This window comes from Synchiropus splendidus, chromosome 12 (assembly GCF_027744825.2).
Source record: "Synchiropus splendidus isolate RoL2022-P1 chromosome 12, RoL_Sspl_1.0, whole genome shotgun sequence".
Classification (NCBI taxonomy): domain Eukaryota; kingdom Metazoa; phylum Chordata; class Actinopteri; order Syngnathiformes; family Callionymidae; genus Synchiropus; species Synchiropus splendidus.
Window position 1 is genome coordinate 14,053,585 of NC_071345.1, and position 14,776 is coordinate 14,068,360.

At 41.7% G+C, this 14,776-nt stretch overlaps 3 protein-coding genes across 4 annotated transcripts; 1 reads left to right on the forward strand and 2 right to left on the reverse strand.

The window, feature by feature from the left end:
• Window positions 1–2,837: 2,837 nt before the first annotated feature.
• On the reverse strand, window positions 2,838–4,508 carry apoeb (apolipoprotein Eb). 2 transcript variants are annotated; one of them, XM_053880981.1, is made up of 5 exons: window positions 4,416–4,508; window positions 4,269–4,334; window positions 4,041–4,191; window positions 3,675–3,962; window positions 2,838–3,606 (listed from the first exon to the last, which is right to left on the reverse strand). In XM_053880981.1, exons 2-5 carry the CDS (start codon window positions 4,309–4,311, stop codon window positions 3,264–3,266), a joined length of 825 nt encoding a protein of 274 aa, XP_053736956.1. In that variant the 5' UTR covers window positions 4,312–4,334; window positions 4,416–4,508; the 3' UTR covers window positions 2,838–3,263. The 2 variants fall into 2 exon arrangements, with proteins under 2 accessions (XP_053736956.1, XP_053736955.1); XM_053880980.1 differs by having other exon boundaries at window positions 4,041–4,194.
• A 3,813-nt stretch (window positions 4,509–8,321) lies between these two features.
• On the reverse strand, window positions 8,322–10,103 carry LOC128768428 (apolipoprotein A-IV-like). The gene is made up of 4 exons (XM_053881310.1): window positions 9,673–10,103; window positions 9,552–9,605; window positions 9,081–9,231; window positions 8,322–9,005 (listed from the first exon to the last, which is right to left on the reverse strand). The coding sequence occupies exons 2-4, from the start codon at window positions 9,589–9,591 to the stop codon at window positions 8,429–8,431; spliced, it is 768 nt and encodes a 255-aa protein (XP_053737285.1). The 5' UTR covers window positions 9,592–9,605; window positions 9,673–10,103; the 3' UTR covers window positions 8,322–8,428.
• A 1,772-nt stretch (window positions 10,104–11,875) lies between these two features.
• Window positions 11,876–13,651, forward strand: LOC128768427 (apolipoprotein A-I-like). Its single transcript, XM_053881309.1, has 4 exons — window positions 11,876–12,021; window positions 12,092–12,133; window positions 12,462–12,612; window positions 12,684–13,651. Exons 2-4 carry the CDS (start codon window positions 12,094–12,096, stop codon window positions 13,258–13,260), a joined length of 768 nt encoding a protein of 255 aa, XP_053737284.1. The 5' UTR covers window positions 11,876–12,021; window positions 12,092–12,093; the 3' UTR covers window positions 13,261–13,651.
• The last annotated feature ends 1,125 nt before the right edge of the window (window positions 13,652–14,776 follow it).

Sequence of the window (14,776 nt, forward strand, 5' to 3'; positions counted from 1 at the left end):
TAGATAGATAGATAGATAGATAGATAGATAGATAGATAGATAGATAGATAGATAGATAGATAGATAGATAGATAGATAGATAGGGCCATTATTAAATACCTTTTGTGTGCACACAACCACTTTGTTCAATCTGAAGCAACAACATCAAAGGATCCATTTTAGTTTTGCATTGCCAAAGTAATGTTTATTTTCAACATTGGTTTTGCTTTGGTTGCCGACTGTATAATCCCTTGGTGTATTTTTGCTTGAACTCTTGCATTGCCACAGCTGTTCTTTGGCCGATTTGAAAAGGGGAAACAAGCCAGACAGACAAGAGTGTGAAAAGAAGGATCCGAAAAAGAGAGGGGAAGTCTGCGACACCATTTGGCATATCTGCTTTCACGCCAAGCTGCCGTCGAGGCCCCATTTGCTGTTTACGGCTGGACCTGTAAGCCAGGAGTTGATCAAGGTGCGCCCCAACATGCCTCGGCGGGAACACGTTTCCTCATCAAAGGGTTAATCTCCATCTCTTTGTGCTCCGGGTGGGTTCATGCATGCGTTTGCGTGCATGCAAGCTCCTCTTGAATGGTTGTCGGAAGCACGGGGGCGTGAAAGCGCACGTCCTGCCTGCTCCTAATTTGCAATAACAAGCCCTGGAAAATTCTGTTTTTATGTTTGGCTCCAGAGCCCCTGTGGTGGCCAGCATTGGAGCTGAAAGCCCCTTCAGGGGGCCTTGATTTTGGGTTACTACGAGTCAATTTACACACACCTGCTATTGTCCTTTGACTGTTCTTACTTGTGCTGAAGTGAGAGTCTGAAAGTGTGATTCACCACATGATGAGTGACTTCACTTCGGGGGAGAGACTGAATAGCGGTTCCTGAAAATCAGCTCTTACAGACACTGAGTCATTCCTTCATTGTGCTTGCCATGCTCTTTGGCTTGGTAAACATGTTTTTCATTCCCTTGCATCACCAGGTTGTTTTTGTACAAGGCATTGGATCAAAACCGAGCCATGAAATCGAACAGTTACTGTGTCATGTGTTCAGGCGAATGAAGCAGCAAGTAGGGGCTAGCCGGCTAATGCTATGCCAACTCGCTAAAAATTTCAACAAGCTTTTGTTAGTTTAAGAAAGGTTTCCTGAAAAAAATATAACCTCATTCTGGAGATTTCAGTGAAATCTTTCTCATGGAGTTGGTTTTATTTTAAAAGGTAATCAAATTCATTTTGCTACTGCTCACGCTACATTTGTGTTTTCACTGCAGAGGGACTCACCCAGTGTAAACACAACATTGTAGCGCCGTAACGCACACGCGGCGCAGTCATACCGCGGGGATTTGGGGGTAACTGACTGAATTGAGTGAAGTGGGTTCATTCAGAAGTACAAATTTCATGTAAACCTTGTGATGTAGTAGCATAACTATTGAAAGTGTCAACTTCTGCAGTGCATTATGGGACTTTTTTGAGAGGTGAGAATGCTTTTGACACTATACGTTCATAAATCAGTAGAGATTTTCTCCGCTGGCAGCAAAGGAAATGAATATTTTTGAGCTCCAAACATTCTATTTTATGCTGTGAATCTACATTTTAACTAAATGGGTGACAAGGACGATAAATCAAAAGCAATCCAAAGGTGTGAGGCACAAGTTACAGTGAGCATTTTGGCGACTATTAACTGAAATAAAATGACCACAAAGAATGGCAACAAGCCTCACAGTCCTACAGCTCCCACAGCTTTACTTGGGCAACTGCTAATTTCATTTTATTCAATAATAGTATTTTAACTTCCTTGCACTTTTGAGCTGAGAGCCCAATGGATGACTTTGTTTTCGTCACAGAGCATAGTTTACTTAATCCAAAATTGAGAAAACACAGCTGCATCATCCGCGGCAAGGACCCCAACAGTGGGCCGCAGGACAAATGGTGTCCCCTACTGGCCTTAGCTCCGCACTTCAAAGAGAGGCCTGTTGAGTTTGGACACGGCTTATCTCCAACACAAATAACCTCAACTTTCTCAACTCATGTTTTCATCATTCATTTCACCTCCAATAATGGGTGTAAAAGAGTGCATCAGAAGTAGCAGATACTAAAGCAGAGGTTTGAGGCATTTATTATCGTCGGAAGGTTCTGATCAACCTTTGATCTACAGTGCTGCTGGTGTGCTTTTCAAACGGGGTAAACCAAGGCAGGATTTCAGGCCATGCAGTGGATATATTTCCGGGCACGGCTTGTTCCTAGATGCCAGACGGGATGGGAGAGGAATACATTTAAAAGATCTGAGCAAGTTTGAACATGAGTTTTAGGTGGGCGGTTGCTGAAAAGCATCAGTGGGAATACTGACAAACAGCAACATGGATAGGGAGGATTGCTGTGTGCCGGCATGTTTTATGAGGAAAGGTTGTCCTCTGAGCTTAAAGCGCTTAAGTCGGTGGACAGTTTGTGAAGACAGCTTGTATTTGTTTCTAATACACATATATGTTTGAAGCATTTTATAGTTTAGGGATATTTTTTACTATTAAATGTATTGAATTTTCACCATCAAATGTATTTCAATTTTTATTTACTATACTTTTTATTGCATTACATTTATTTATTTTTTAGTGGTTGTGTTGTTGTTTTTCAGATTGTTTAGGTCTCTACTATTATCATCTTTGGAGGATGGCAAAAATGTATATAAACAACAGCACTGCTTACAATATTATCCTGCCTTTTTTTACTTTAGAATATTTTACTGCGTCAACTTGATTTGAATAATGAGGCTGTTGATGTACATCATCAACATCTGTTATCAAGTGACAGGTCAAGAACGCGAGACACAACAAGGGAAAAGCAGCTTGATGAAAAGAACGCCAGACAAGATTTCTTTTTTTTTTGTTTTGTGGTTCTTTATTTTCACTGCACCGGTGAGTGCATGTTGGAAAGCAGCATGGTGGGAGAAACACAACAGACACTCGTGTGAGAGCGACACAAGTCACACTTCGCTGACTCAGCAAAGCAAGGCATGAGCAGAGATGTACTTTGGTATTTCACCAACCTCACTCACTTGTTGATATGAGGGAATGCCTGGGCCTGAATTATTGGATCTCAAATGTGTATTTACAGCCAAACAAAGTCTCAAAGCAGAAGCTGTGGTAGGACAGTGAGAGCAGCTAATCTTGAGGAGCTAAATAGTTACAGTGGTTTAAAGCTGATGTTGGTGCAATGTCACCAAACTTGTCCTAAACTCCAGAGCTCCCAGAGGAAGACCGGATCAGTAACTCAAAACCTAGAACCCCTTCAGAGTCTTTAGGCGGAAGCCTCCTTCACCTTCTCCACAATGGTGTCGATGTTCTCCTTGATCTTGGCGGCATAGGGGGAGAACATGTCGGTCAGCTCCTCGATTTTTCCCTCCAGGGAGGTGCGCAGCTCCTCTGCAGTGGACTCCAGCTGGGTCTTCAGGCCCTCGGCTTGGCTCTCCAGCTGCTGGCCCAGACCTTCAGCCTGAGAAATGAGCATGCTGGAGAGGTCGCTCATCTTCTTGGTGGCGGTGCCTTGAGCCTGCTGGACGAATGGCTCAACCTTCTCCTTCACAGTTTCCATGTTCTGGGTAGCACGGGACTGGATCTCCTCCAGGTAGGTTGCAACGGTGCTGAGCACAAGGAGACACCTTTAGTCTTCGCCCCAGCATCTAAAACCTTCACCAACAACTCCACTTACTTGCGGATCTCCTCTGTGTCCTTGTTCAGGCGCTTCTTCAGCTTGTGGGTGTAGGTGCTGACACGTGTGCGGACATCATCGGTGTTCTGCTCCACCATGGTCTTCAGTTCCCCCAGGTACTCTGTGCTGCGGTCCTTAGCGTCCATCATGTCCTTCTGGAGCTTGTTGGCCAGGAGCTGGAAGTCAGTGGACAGCTGGCCAGTGGAGGCATCGGTGTAGGGCTTGATTTTGGTCTGGATGTCCTCTTTGTATTTGGTCAGCTCGGCCATGGTGTCACTGATCAGAGTGCTGCGAGGGAGGCAATATGGTATGTTCACAGCTACATTCTCATGCAATATTTGAGTCCGTAGCAGTATTTCTACTTACTCAAGCTCTCTGCTGAGCTGCGTGGCCTTCAGGTTATCCAGAACTCCAGCGGCGTTCTGGTTGAGCAGCGCGACCTGCTGCCAGAAACGCTCCACGCTGTCCTCCCAGTTGGTGGTGGAGACGTCGGCCTGCAGGGCCCGGGCATTGCAGCCTGCTGATGGTCAGACGTGAGCCTTTACACCACTGTTTCACGCCATGAAAAAAAAACTTTCCTATAAAATTACCCACCAGTAAAGAGGGCCAAAACAAGGATCAGAGCCACAGACTTCATGGTTGCTGTTTGGACAGATTCACCTGAGAAGGAAAAAAAAAAAGCCGTTTAATTTTGGCAACAATGAAGCAGCAGCAGCAGCTTCACTGCTAAGTTCTACTCACCTGGGGGTTGAGCTTCTCCGTGATGACTGGAGCCCAGTGAGGGTTTTTATAACCGCTAACTGAGAAGGTGGGAGGAGGGTGAGAAGGAGGGGGAGCACTCACAGACACCAGGAGCCGAGGTGTCTCTGCCAACGTCACAGCCGCTTGGCCGAAGTCTCACATCTTCTTTTGGTTGCGCAATAGTCAACCGCTACCACGAGTATTTGAGGAGAACACGTCGATAATTAGGGCATTTGTTGACTACAGCAAAAACACATGTTTAGCAACTTACTTTGTACACATTTTAGTGGAGTTATTTGAGCAGTGAAAAAGTAAGTGTTTGGATAAAACAATTTAAAGTAGGAAAATAACTATAGAAAAACATTGAGTACATAAAATATTGAAATAAATGTGTAAAATATACCTTTATTTAATCCGTTTTCTATATTAAATTATGCTAGTTAAAATCTAAACCAAAAAATAAAATTTTTTTATATTTATGTGTCGCCAATTTAATGTATTATTATTATTCATTATTAATGTATTATTAAATTTAACTTGACCCATCTACACTGCGAATTCAGTGTGACTGGTGAAAACATATTTTTGTTTCTAACATTCACATTCAAAAATGATTGGATACTCTTAATTTTAGAGAATTAAAGTAGTATTTTCAAAGCTCACACTATATTTGACACTTCATCTTGCATGTTTGCAAACAACACCTTTCCTCTAATCACTCAGCCATCTCCCCCGAATTTCAATGTTCTTCTCAGGAGGATGTGAATGAGCCTTTTCTCTTGTTGGTTCTAATGTAAATGAGGTATCAACACCCAACAGCGCCCACCACTGGCACTCATCCCCCACCATGCATATTCACTTTGTTGGTGTGTTTCATTCCCCTACAGGGTCTTCACTTTTTTCATCTTTGTCTCACCTTGGAGCCATTTCTTTAACATGAAAGCAAGATGAAATTGCAAGTCCTTTGCCTCACTTCAACATGTCACAAGTTCAACTGGCCTCGTAATGAGTCACCGTTCACGTGTCATGACCTTTGGCTGCCAGGACTTACGCACAAAGACGTTGTTACCCAGGAACAAAGTTTGATTGAGATGGTCGTGTCGAGAAGTTTGACCTCAGATAACATGGTGACACGTGTTTGTGTGGAGGTGAAGGGGGAGGGTGACTCAAAGCCCAGGTGCGCTTCTTCATTGGCGACTGAGGATTGATGCATGCTTTTCATTTTCCACATAACTCAAGTCTTCATTTGATACTAGACTTGCAAGAGTTGTATTTTATGAAGACATTCATATTGTCCCGTCCCTCAAATGTGCGTATAAATATTCAACTCAGTATCAACACATGAAGAGTAAGCAGCATATATGAACGGAAGGTTGATATCAGTCCTTTAAACCCACTGCTGTTTTCTTCATCTGTCCTTTATCTTTAAGTACAGTACATGAAGAGCAGAGGTTGGACTTTGAGGACAGACAAACGTGAACATCAGAGGAAGATAACGTTGCTCCTGATAGACCGTCCAAAGACAGGCAGGCATTGTGTATGAAAAAGAAACTTTAGCATCCAAAATGTTTACAAAGCAGCGTGGATATGTTTCTCTTCAGACGACATGAGAGCGACAAGTAAATATGAAGTGGTCAACGTAGTACAGATGACCAACGTCTGAGCATGGACTGGCCTTCATGTCTCATCTTCTGATGCCTTTGTTTGCAATTGCTACCTGCAGCTTTTACGTGTATATCAATAGTACAACTCAGTAACATCCAGAAAAAAGAAATGACATCTTGAAAACCCCTGGAACAGAATGTCCCTCCATATCATATATAAACCAAAAATCAATACATTGTAAATAAATATAGAGGTTTATGTAAATAGATTAAAAACAATATGGTTTGTATACATGATTTTCGGTTTATATATAGGTATGTAAATATAAAATTTCACATTTTCAGCACACACAACCTTATTTCTACATTTCACCGTTTTCACACGTTTAAATTTTAAATCTTAGCTGATTGTTCAATTTTTATTATGGCCATTGGGAAAAGGGGGGTAAGTAATAATGGGCAAAATTATTAAATAAATAAATTGTGTTAAATGGAAAAACTTGTATGGCAGGTATAATATAGAAAAATGGTACATAGAGTAAATAGAATAGAGATTTATTAAAGAATATTTAAGAGAGAATGGGAGAAATGAACACAACAGTATGATGTTTTTTGGTTGTTTTTGTTTTTGTTTTTTTCTTTCTGTCCACAGTGAAAATCCAAACCAGCAATCTTGGTTGTTTTGCAAATGTGGTTGGTTGCAGGAGCGGGCAAGTTGGGTTGTGTCTCTGCAAGTCTGAGAGTTGACAATCACATCCTGCATCTGCTTTGTTTTGCTTCTCTTCTGCCACCATTGGTGCTGCCAGCTGCTCCCACGCTGAGACATCCAAGAGCAAACAACATTCTTCACATCTGCCCCCAGCTTCACCCCGTAACCCAAGACCATTACGCAACGGTCGACGGTCCTATCAATTATATCTAATCTCTTGTCAATAAGAGGCGCAGTGACTTCATCAGTAAGTCGGTTCAGTTCGATGGGTCACATTTTATCCTGCAACAATAGACTGGACTTAGGTTGAAACATAAACACACATCACCTCATCTGGAAACTTAAATCCCATCGGTGCTCAGTGGTCAGTGGAAGATGGAAGCTGGACGCTCTTCTGAAACATCAAATCAAAGAGTCAAATCTGCGCCTCTCTGGGGTTATCATAGGTCAGGGTGAAAACAACGGGCGACATTTGCCATATGACCCAATAAAAGTGCTGAGGATGAAAAAGGGATGTACTTTTAAACACCGTTAAGTTGGAGAAGTAAAAGTGCTGACTCCTGTCAACAGATGTTTTATATTAAACCATGTTATTGAGAAAAAACAACATCATCCGTCTGCCAGTCTGGGGTGACTGGAGTGCAGCATTTTTTTTTTCATGGAAATGTGTGCACGTTATCTGGCTCTTGTGGAGTTTTTTTCCGCTTTATTTTAATTCACTTTTTTGTGTCTCTGTTTTGATTTTTTTTCCTTATTTTGTCATGCAAATAAAAATGTCTTTCTTTATTATTTAACGTTTTCAAAAGTTGTGGTATGTCTATTTTATATTGTTTTTGGAGAAATTTAAATTGGTTTAAATTTAGTTAGATTTATTGGTGCCCCCCTCTGTTTTTGTTTTTTTTTTCTTCTGCATGTGGTACAGTCTCCCACTAGGGGTCAACACTCTGGCTCACTTAGAGTGCCTCTAGAGGGCCGAGCACACTGAAGTGGTACATGAGGTTACCTGAATGTGAACGTCGTTCTCAGAAGGGTATGAAGCCCTCTGGACTTAGTCCCCGAGCTGCTGCCCTCTGTGTGGAAATTTCTTTTTTCCCCTTCTTTTATAGCAGAAGGCTATACTGCCCCCTGGGTGAGTGGAGGGTTTTTCTTCAGTGTTACAAGTCAAAATTTACAATTACAAAGTCAATTCTAAATTTATTTTCCATCTCAAAATTGTCTTTCCTTTTATCTGATGTTTATAACGTGTCTTTTTTGTTTTTCATCATTTTCTGAACTTCAAATCTTATATTCACCTCAACCACCTTCTACCATTATTCTCATATAATTATCTCAGTTATTATTGTTGCATGAATAATAATAATTTTAATTACATTTTAACATCTCAATAATTCCCTTTTTTAACGTATTAATATTCCTCTCCACATATGTATTATATATTTGTTATGATTACTTTTTTCACTTTTTAATAGTATACTATGTGTTTTTTTTCATGATTTCTGTATAATACAATGGTATGCAATGAGACAGTTGCATCATTCACTGGAGAACAGCAGTGACAACAGACACAAATGTGTATTTTTGCTTTGGCTTTATTTACATAATAACGAGAACATGGGTTGTGGTCAGAACCTGTGCGAGGTAAACAGTGGTGACTCTGAAGTGGATTCAGTGAGTTGAGTTTCGGTAGGTTGAACTGTAACTTAGCTGGAGTTGACAAAGGACTCGTAGAGGGCGGTGAGGCGGGCACGGAGGTCCTGGGCGTAGGGGTCCAGCTTCTCCTTCAGCTCGGTGACGTATGGGGAGGCCATGTCCTTCACCTGCTGGGCTCTCTGGCTCAGCTCGGTCTGGACTCGCTCGGTCATGGGGGCGATGTTTGCCTTGAAGTCCTCCATGTGCTTGTCCACCTTCATCTTCAGGTCCCCGGTGTAGGGTCCCAGCTGGGCCTGCAGCTCCTGCACGCTCTGGTCCAGGGACATCTTCAGCTCCTCGGTCTTCTGCATCACGGCGGTCCTCAGGGCTTCAGAGTCCAGGGACTCAGCGTAGGCAGAGATCTCCTGCTTCATCTGCTCCACCTTCTGCTGGACCTTGAGCTTCATGTCCTCGGTGTAGGGCTCCAGCTTCTCCCTGGCAGCAGCCAACTCCTGGTTCACACGCTCTCTCAGCATGTCAGCCTCGGTGGTCACCTTGGTGATCATGCCCTTGGCACTGGGAGGAAGCTGCTCCTGCAAGGAGACTGCATACTTGCTGGCCATATCAGTGCTGTCCGCCAGGCGAGCGCTGCCGGAGAACACAAGGTTAGGTCGGCTTCCTCCACGACCACACAGGGAAGATCCCTCAACCTGAGCAACTCACTTTATCTCCTGTCCGAACTCAGACTTGCGGATCATGTCGAGGGTGTCACTGGCAGTGCCGGTGATTTTGGCGACATGTTCCCAGAGGGCGTCAGTGAGCACCTCCATCTGAGGTTTGGGGGCATCAGCGTAGAAGAGGTTGGCATTGCAACCTGGTGACAGAAAGGACATTTAAAAAATAATAATATGATTCCTTTTTTTCCAACTGTATATTTGTATTTAAATGTGTGGTATTATGATACTAGAATACATTGTTATTTCATTGAGGAATAACATTATTTTTTATGTATTTATTTGATCAAACTTGAGTCTGATTTTCTTGAAACGTGTATCTAAAGTCTTGTTGAAAATAAGTAAATACATTTTTTTTGTATTTTAGTTCTTAGACTTTTCAAATATATAAGAATATATATAATATGTAATAAAAACAGATAAAATCTCAAGACCCTTAAATTTAGAGGATACAACTCACCACTGAAAACAGCCAGGACGAGCACAGCAAGGACCTTCATGATGGCTCACAGATCTGTGGATGGACAGAAGGATGGTCAGTCAGCATCCAGATCCCACAGCAGCTCCAGTCTGCCTCTTACCTGCACAGGTGTGTGTCTCTCTTCAAGTCCACTTGACAGTGCTTGTGCTCTGCTGCTATATTCCTGCTGCTTATATAGCCAGTCTCAATGCAAAGATTCCAAAGTCCAAGAGTTAATGCCTCGCTGTCACCCTGCTATCACCACTTGTGCTAAAGGTACACGCAAGACTCAGACACACCACTGCGCCCCACTTCAAGTGTCAGGTGTTTATTGCACCTGAATGAACGCCAGGCAGCTTCAGTTCTGATCACTCACTACTATAGTAAATACTCTCACCTCGTGCTTCCATAGATAACTGGGCCAAGAGAGGCAGAGTGTCATGTGAACTTTGATGAGATTGCAAATGTGTGCGCTTGACGCCAAGTTCACAGACGTAACGCCAAAACATTTGGTACTGGATTTCGGGTGCGTCAGAGTTCCCGATGTGTCAGTCTGGTCGAAGGTCAGCTGACACTGTAAACTTCTGACTGTCAGGAAGCATCTGTCATTCAAGATTTTTAAGAGGTTTTTTAAGAGGTTTTGATAAATGACAACTACATTTGATATATATATATATATATATATATATATATATATATATATATATATATATATATATATATATATATATATATATATATATATATATATATATATATATATATATATATATATATATATCAAATCAACACTGGAAAAAAGTCAAAAAATCAGTTTTGACAGTTTCATTACCAATTGTTATGTTATGTTTTGTTGTTATATCTATATGTGTTTCCATTATTTTGTCCAACCCCTGTATATAGGCTATCTATATATCTGAGCTCTAACTACACAAATGGATTTTGAGTTAAAAAAAAAAATTGGTTTAAACTGGCGGAGTTAGATACAACGGAATTGTTTTTTTGCTTTTGAAATGCAACTTTCGTGTATAGCACTTCATGCTGATGCTGCAGTTCTGTTCTGCACCCTTGATGGTGAGTCATGTTTATCTAAATAAATGAATCATCGTCTTGTAAGTTCATTGAACTTGTGAATCCATGCGTGGCATCTCGTGTGTGATCATCATCTGTCATTCATATTTATTGACAGTCATCTGAACGGAGGATTAATATTGAAAATAGACAACAGTCGGAAGAACGACTGAGTGGAATGGATGTTAAAAAAAAATAGAAGAAAATAAGAAGCAAAGCATCAGTCTAATCTAATCGAATCACATTTTAAAAAAATGTATTTATAAGTTATGATAATGCGAAAGGTAGGGGCCGGACAATAACCTGCTCAGTGTTGATGCTACTGTTGACTGTTCATGTTCACTTTAGCTTTAGAAAGCTGCCTTTCTACAATGATATGAAGAGACAAAAAATAAGAATACTATAATACTCATGAGCGAAATTCAATGACATTTTCAGGAAATGTTGATGATGCGAATATTTCAGTAAATTTCCTTGGTGTTCTATCTTTTGAAGGTCAATTCACAACCATCTGAAAATGGAAATTGGAAAACACTGCCAACCCTGTGGATCAACTCAACGTAGCTGGAGGTTTGAGAGACTTGTCAACACTGACATCACTTGAATGCAGCGGCTGTCCCACTTATGAACAAGAACTTTTACAAATGTCTGTAAAAGACTGACAAAAAAACCCACTCGGTCCAGCACCCAGATGAACTCGGTAAGCTTTCTGCAGCGAATATAGGAACACTACTGAACAAATACAACTGAGTAAATGGCTACAGACTGGATGGGTGGTTGAAGATGACCTTCTTAGAACCATTCAGTAGCATGGTTTTCAGATTACAAGGGACTCTGCACCTACATCAGGCTGATCCAGTAGGTACATCCTCAGAACTTCCACTCAAGGGAAGGTGCCCCACTAGGGTGATTGAAGAGGTCGGTCAAGCTCTGAAGGAGAAGGAAGAAGAAGGTCAGGTGAAAACATTTATGCAGATTTCTCAGAAAGAATCCACTCAAAAAAGAGCCCACAGCGTTAAAATGCTTACAAGCTTTCACTACTTTATTCATCAAGCTTGACCTTGATTCAAAGTCCATCAGGGAGTTTCTTATCTTGAAGCATCAGGCCACACTGAGCAGCTGAATGATTCTGGGAGGTGGATTTGAGTTGTTGTTGCTTAAAAACAACAGCAAAATTCTCACAGATTTCCTTCTCCCGCTTATTTTTCTCAAGTTGACACGTCATGTGACTTCAGACGCAGCGCACAGGCCGCGTCAGTGACAGCACGGCAGGGACTTGTGGACTTTGGCTGTGGACTACAACTGTCATCACTCCACCGTATATATACGCACACACACGCACACGATAAGGAGCAGACACACACCCACTTGGTGCTGAGAGAAACCCCCAAAAAAGCAGGTGAGGATTTGACCGACAAAAGAGTTTGAAATCTTTGCTTGCTGATATTGACGATAAGAATGTTTTACAGACATGAAGGTTTTGGTGGTGCTCGCCGTCGCACTCCTGTCAGGTGAGTTACGCTACACTCACAAACGCTAGTGAGACCAGCCGTGACCATTGGATCAACGGATTTGATGTGTTGAGATATAAACGTTGCAGTGCACCGTGCGACTCGTTTCAGAGGAAGTTGCGATCAGGTCATATTTGATGTTTGGTGGAGCTTTTATTATGGTTTGTTCAAGTCAAAGGTCAAATTTCGCTTTTTATTTGGGTCATCTTCGCTAGATTCATTCATGAAACATCCACGCTTAACAGAAGTGACTCCCCAAAACTCCACGCCAAAAGAAACCTGATGATTTTAGCTGGAAGTCGGTACTCATAACTGCCTTCATGAACAGGTTGCCATGCCAACCTGTTCCACGCCGATGCCCCCAAACCCCAGATGGAAGCGCTCACTGATGCATTTTGGGATCACGTGGCCAAAGTGTCGCAGACTGCTGAAGAGACTCTGCAGATGATCCGGAAGTCACACATTGGCGAGCAAGTCAAGTGAGTTCAACGGACACGGAGTGAGAGTGTGAAAGTGAGAGTAGAGGCTTTACCTGATCTCCGCCCCCTAGTGCCCACCTGGCGGAGAGCGCCGACATGGCCAGCCAGTACGCAGTCTCCCTGCAGGAGCAGCTTCCTCCGGCCGCCCAGGAGCTCATGAGCAAAATCACCACGGAAGCAGACATCCTAAGAAACGTCCTGACCCAGGAGCTGAGCTCGGTCAGGGAGCGGGTGGAGCCCTACACAGAGGACATGAGGGCCCAGATCCAGCAGAGAGTGGACCAACTCAAGCTCGAAGTGGCCACCTACGCTGACTCTTTAGATTCTGATGCTCTGAAGAGCCTGCTGATGCAGAGGAGCGAGGAGCTGAGGATCAGCCTGGAGCAGAGTGTGAAGGACTTCCAGGCCCAGTTGGAGCCTTACACCGATGACCTGAAGCAGCAGGTGGACCTGCACCTGAGGGATTTTCACAACACAGTTTCCCCCATGACCAAGAAGGTTCAAGGGGAGCTGAGTCAGAGAGCCAATTTGGTGAAGCAGATCGTGGCCCCCTATGCTGAAGACCTCAAAGACAAACTGGACCCCTACACCCAGGACTTCCAGGCCCAGATCGTCTCCCTCTATCACTCCTTTGTGAACGAAGACTAAGCAATTTTTAAATCTGTTATTCCTTTTTTAAAAAAATATAACCATTAAACTTGTATATATTTCCTTTTTATTTTTGTAAATTATGTAACTTATCAAAATAAACTAGATTTATAACACCTGTAACTCTGTGCATTTGTGCTGACTAATGACTAGCACCGGGGCAAGTACTGGCAACAGAGTGCGTTGTAAATCCCCCATGGAAAATAACCCAGGACGTCCTGTTAAGACCATGCTGAGAAGAAAAGGGCTCTCGCTGTGAAGCGTTCGAGTCACGGCACGTCCACCTCAGGTGACAGTTTCGACTTCTGTTCCTCCAGATTGTTGCTCTTTATTCCTGTCCATGCTTGTCTCCGGTTTCACATCACCTCACATTAATTTCAGCTGAATGAAACAGGAAAAAACAGTCTCCTAAGAGAACAACACACTTTAGCCTCTGCCCATACTTTTTATTTATCTGAGCGGACCACTTGCGTTGAGTGTTACCAATACTCTTACAGATGGGGATGTCACTTGTAATTTCAAAATAAATTACAAAAGCAAAAGAAAAGAAATAACAAAGTACTGAGTTCATGAATTCCATATTTAAGTTGGGCTAAATATGATATAAGTATATAGTATATAAATATTATACAATAAGTAGCAAATGGTTTAAGTTTTTTTTTGTTACATTAACAGTGGAAAAGGTTTTTGTTAGTTTGGTTGAATAATTCAATGACAAATTCTCAGTTCTTCAAGGTTCTATAATAATTTTCATGAAAGCATGTCCCTCAATAATTCTTAATAATTTCTTTTAAATCCAAAATTTTACTAACTGAGATAAATTAGCATTAGAAAAGAAATCTGTCTGTCTTTTTATTTTAAGTTAGATTGAAAAAAAAATAATAGAGGTAACAAGAATGCCATTCTTAAACTGGATTATTGGCCATAAACAACATCCAACGTGGAGGGTCAGAGTCCAACACAGAGCACACGCCTACAGAGAATCTGACTATCAAAGTAAGAGAGAGAGAGAGAACAGCTATAGGCTGGATCTGGCACACATATTTGAGATAATGTGTCTCGTATTCTCGAAAATATATATGAAAAATAAATCAAATAAACTTGTTGTTGGCAAAGACAGGAGACAAAGAATTTCACATTCAACTGTATTTCATGTTTTGTCAAACATACATTTTAATTCTGAGATGAAATATTGTAAAATTGGAAGAATTATATGGAGGTTGTTGTTTTCTTGTTTTTTTTCTCTTGTTTTAGACTTACCGAGGCTGGTTAGGTCATTTTGAATGTTGTCATTGACCTCAACATTAATGTCCATAGACAATCGCAAGTATTATCTAAACTATTGTACATGTATGTGTGAGTGTGTGTTTGTGTGTGTATAAAGTATTAACTATTATTATGATTATAAAACAAATAGCTTTGACAAAACTAAGAAAAGTGCATTAAAAAGTGCTTAGGAAGAAGGGTGAAAAAAACTGCAATTGGAAGGTAAAAAACACAGTTATTGAAGTCATAA

Coding starts and splice junctions, on each gene's coding strand:
- apoeb (XM_053880980.1), bottom strand. CDS start 4,311: ATGAAGTCTGTGGCTCTGATCCTTGTTTTGGCCCTCTTTACTG. Junction 4,195..4,268: donor TGTTTTGGCCCTCTTTACTG/GTGGGTAATTTT, acceptor TCTGACCATCAG/CAGGCTGCAATGCCCGGGCC. Junction 3,607..3,674: donor GACACAGAGGAGATCCGCAA/GTAAGTGGAGTT, acceptor CCTTGTGCTCAG/CACCGTTGCAACCTACCTGG.
- LOC128768428 (XM_053881310.1), bottom strand. CDS start 9,591: ATGAAGGTCCTTGCTGTGCTCGTCCTGGCTGTTTTCAGTG. Junction 9,232..9,551: donor CGTCCTGGCTGTTTTCAGTG/GTGAGTTGTATC, acceptor TTCTGTCACCAG/GTTGCAATGCCAACCTCTTC. Junction 9,006..9,080: donor GAGTTCGGACAGGAGATAAA/GTGAGTTGCTCA, acceptor GTTCTCCGGCAG/CGCTCGCCTGGCGGACAGCA.
- LOC128768427 (XM_053881309.1), top strand. CDS start 12,094: ATGAAGGTTTTGGTGGTGCTCGCCGTCGCACTCCTGTCAG. Junction 12,134..12,461: donor CGCCGTCGCACTCCTGTCAG/GTGAGTTACGCT, acceptor CTTCATGAACAG/GTTGCCATGCCAACCTGTTC. Junction 12,613..12,683: donor CACATTGGCGAGCAAGTCAA/GTGAGTTCAACG, acceptor TCCGCCCCCTAG/TGCCCACCTGGCGGAGAGCG.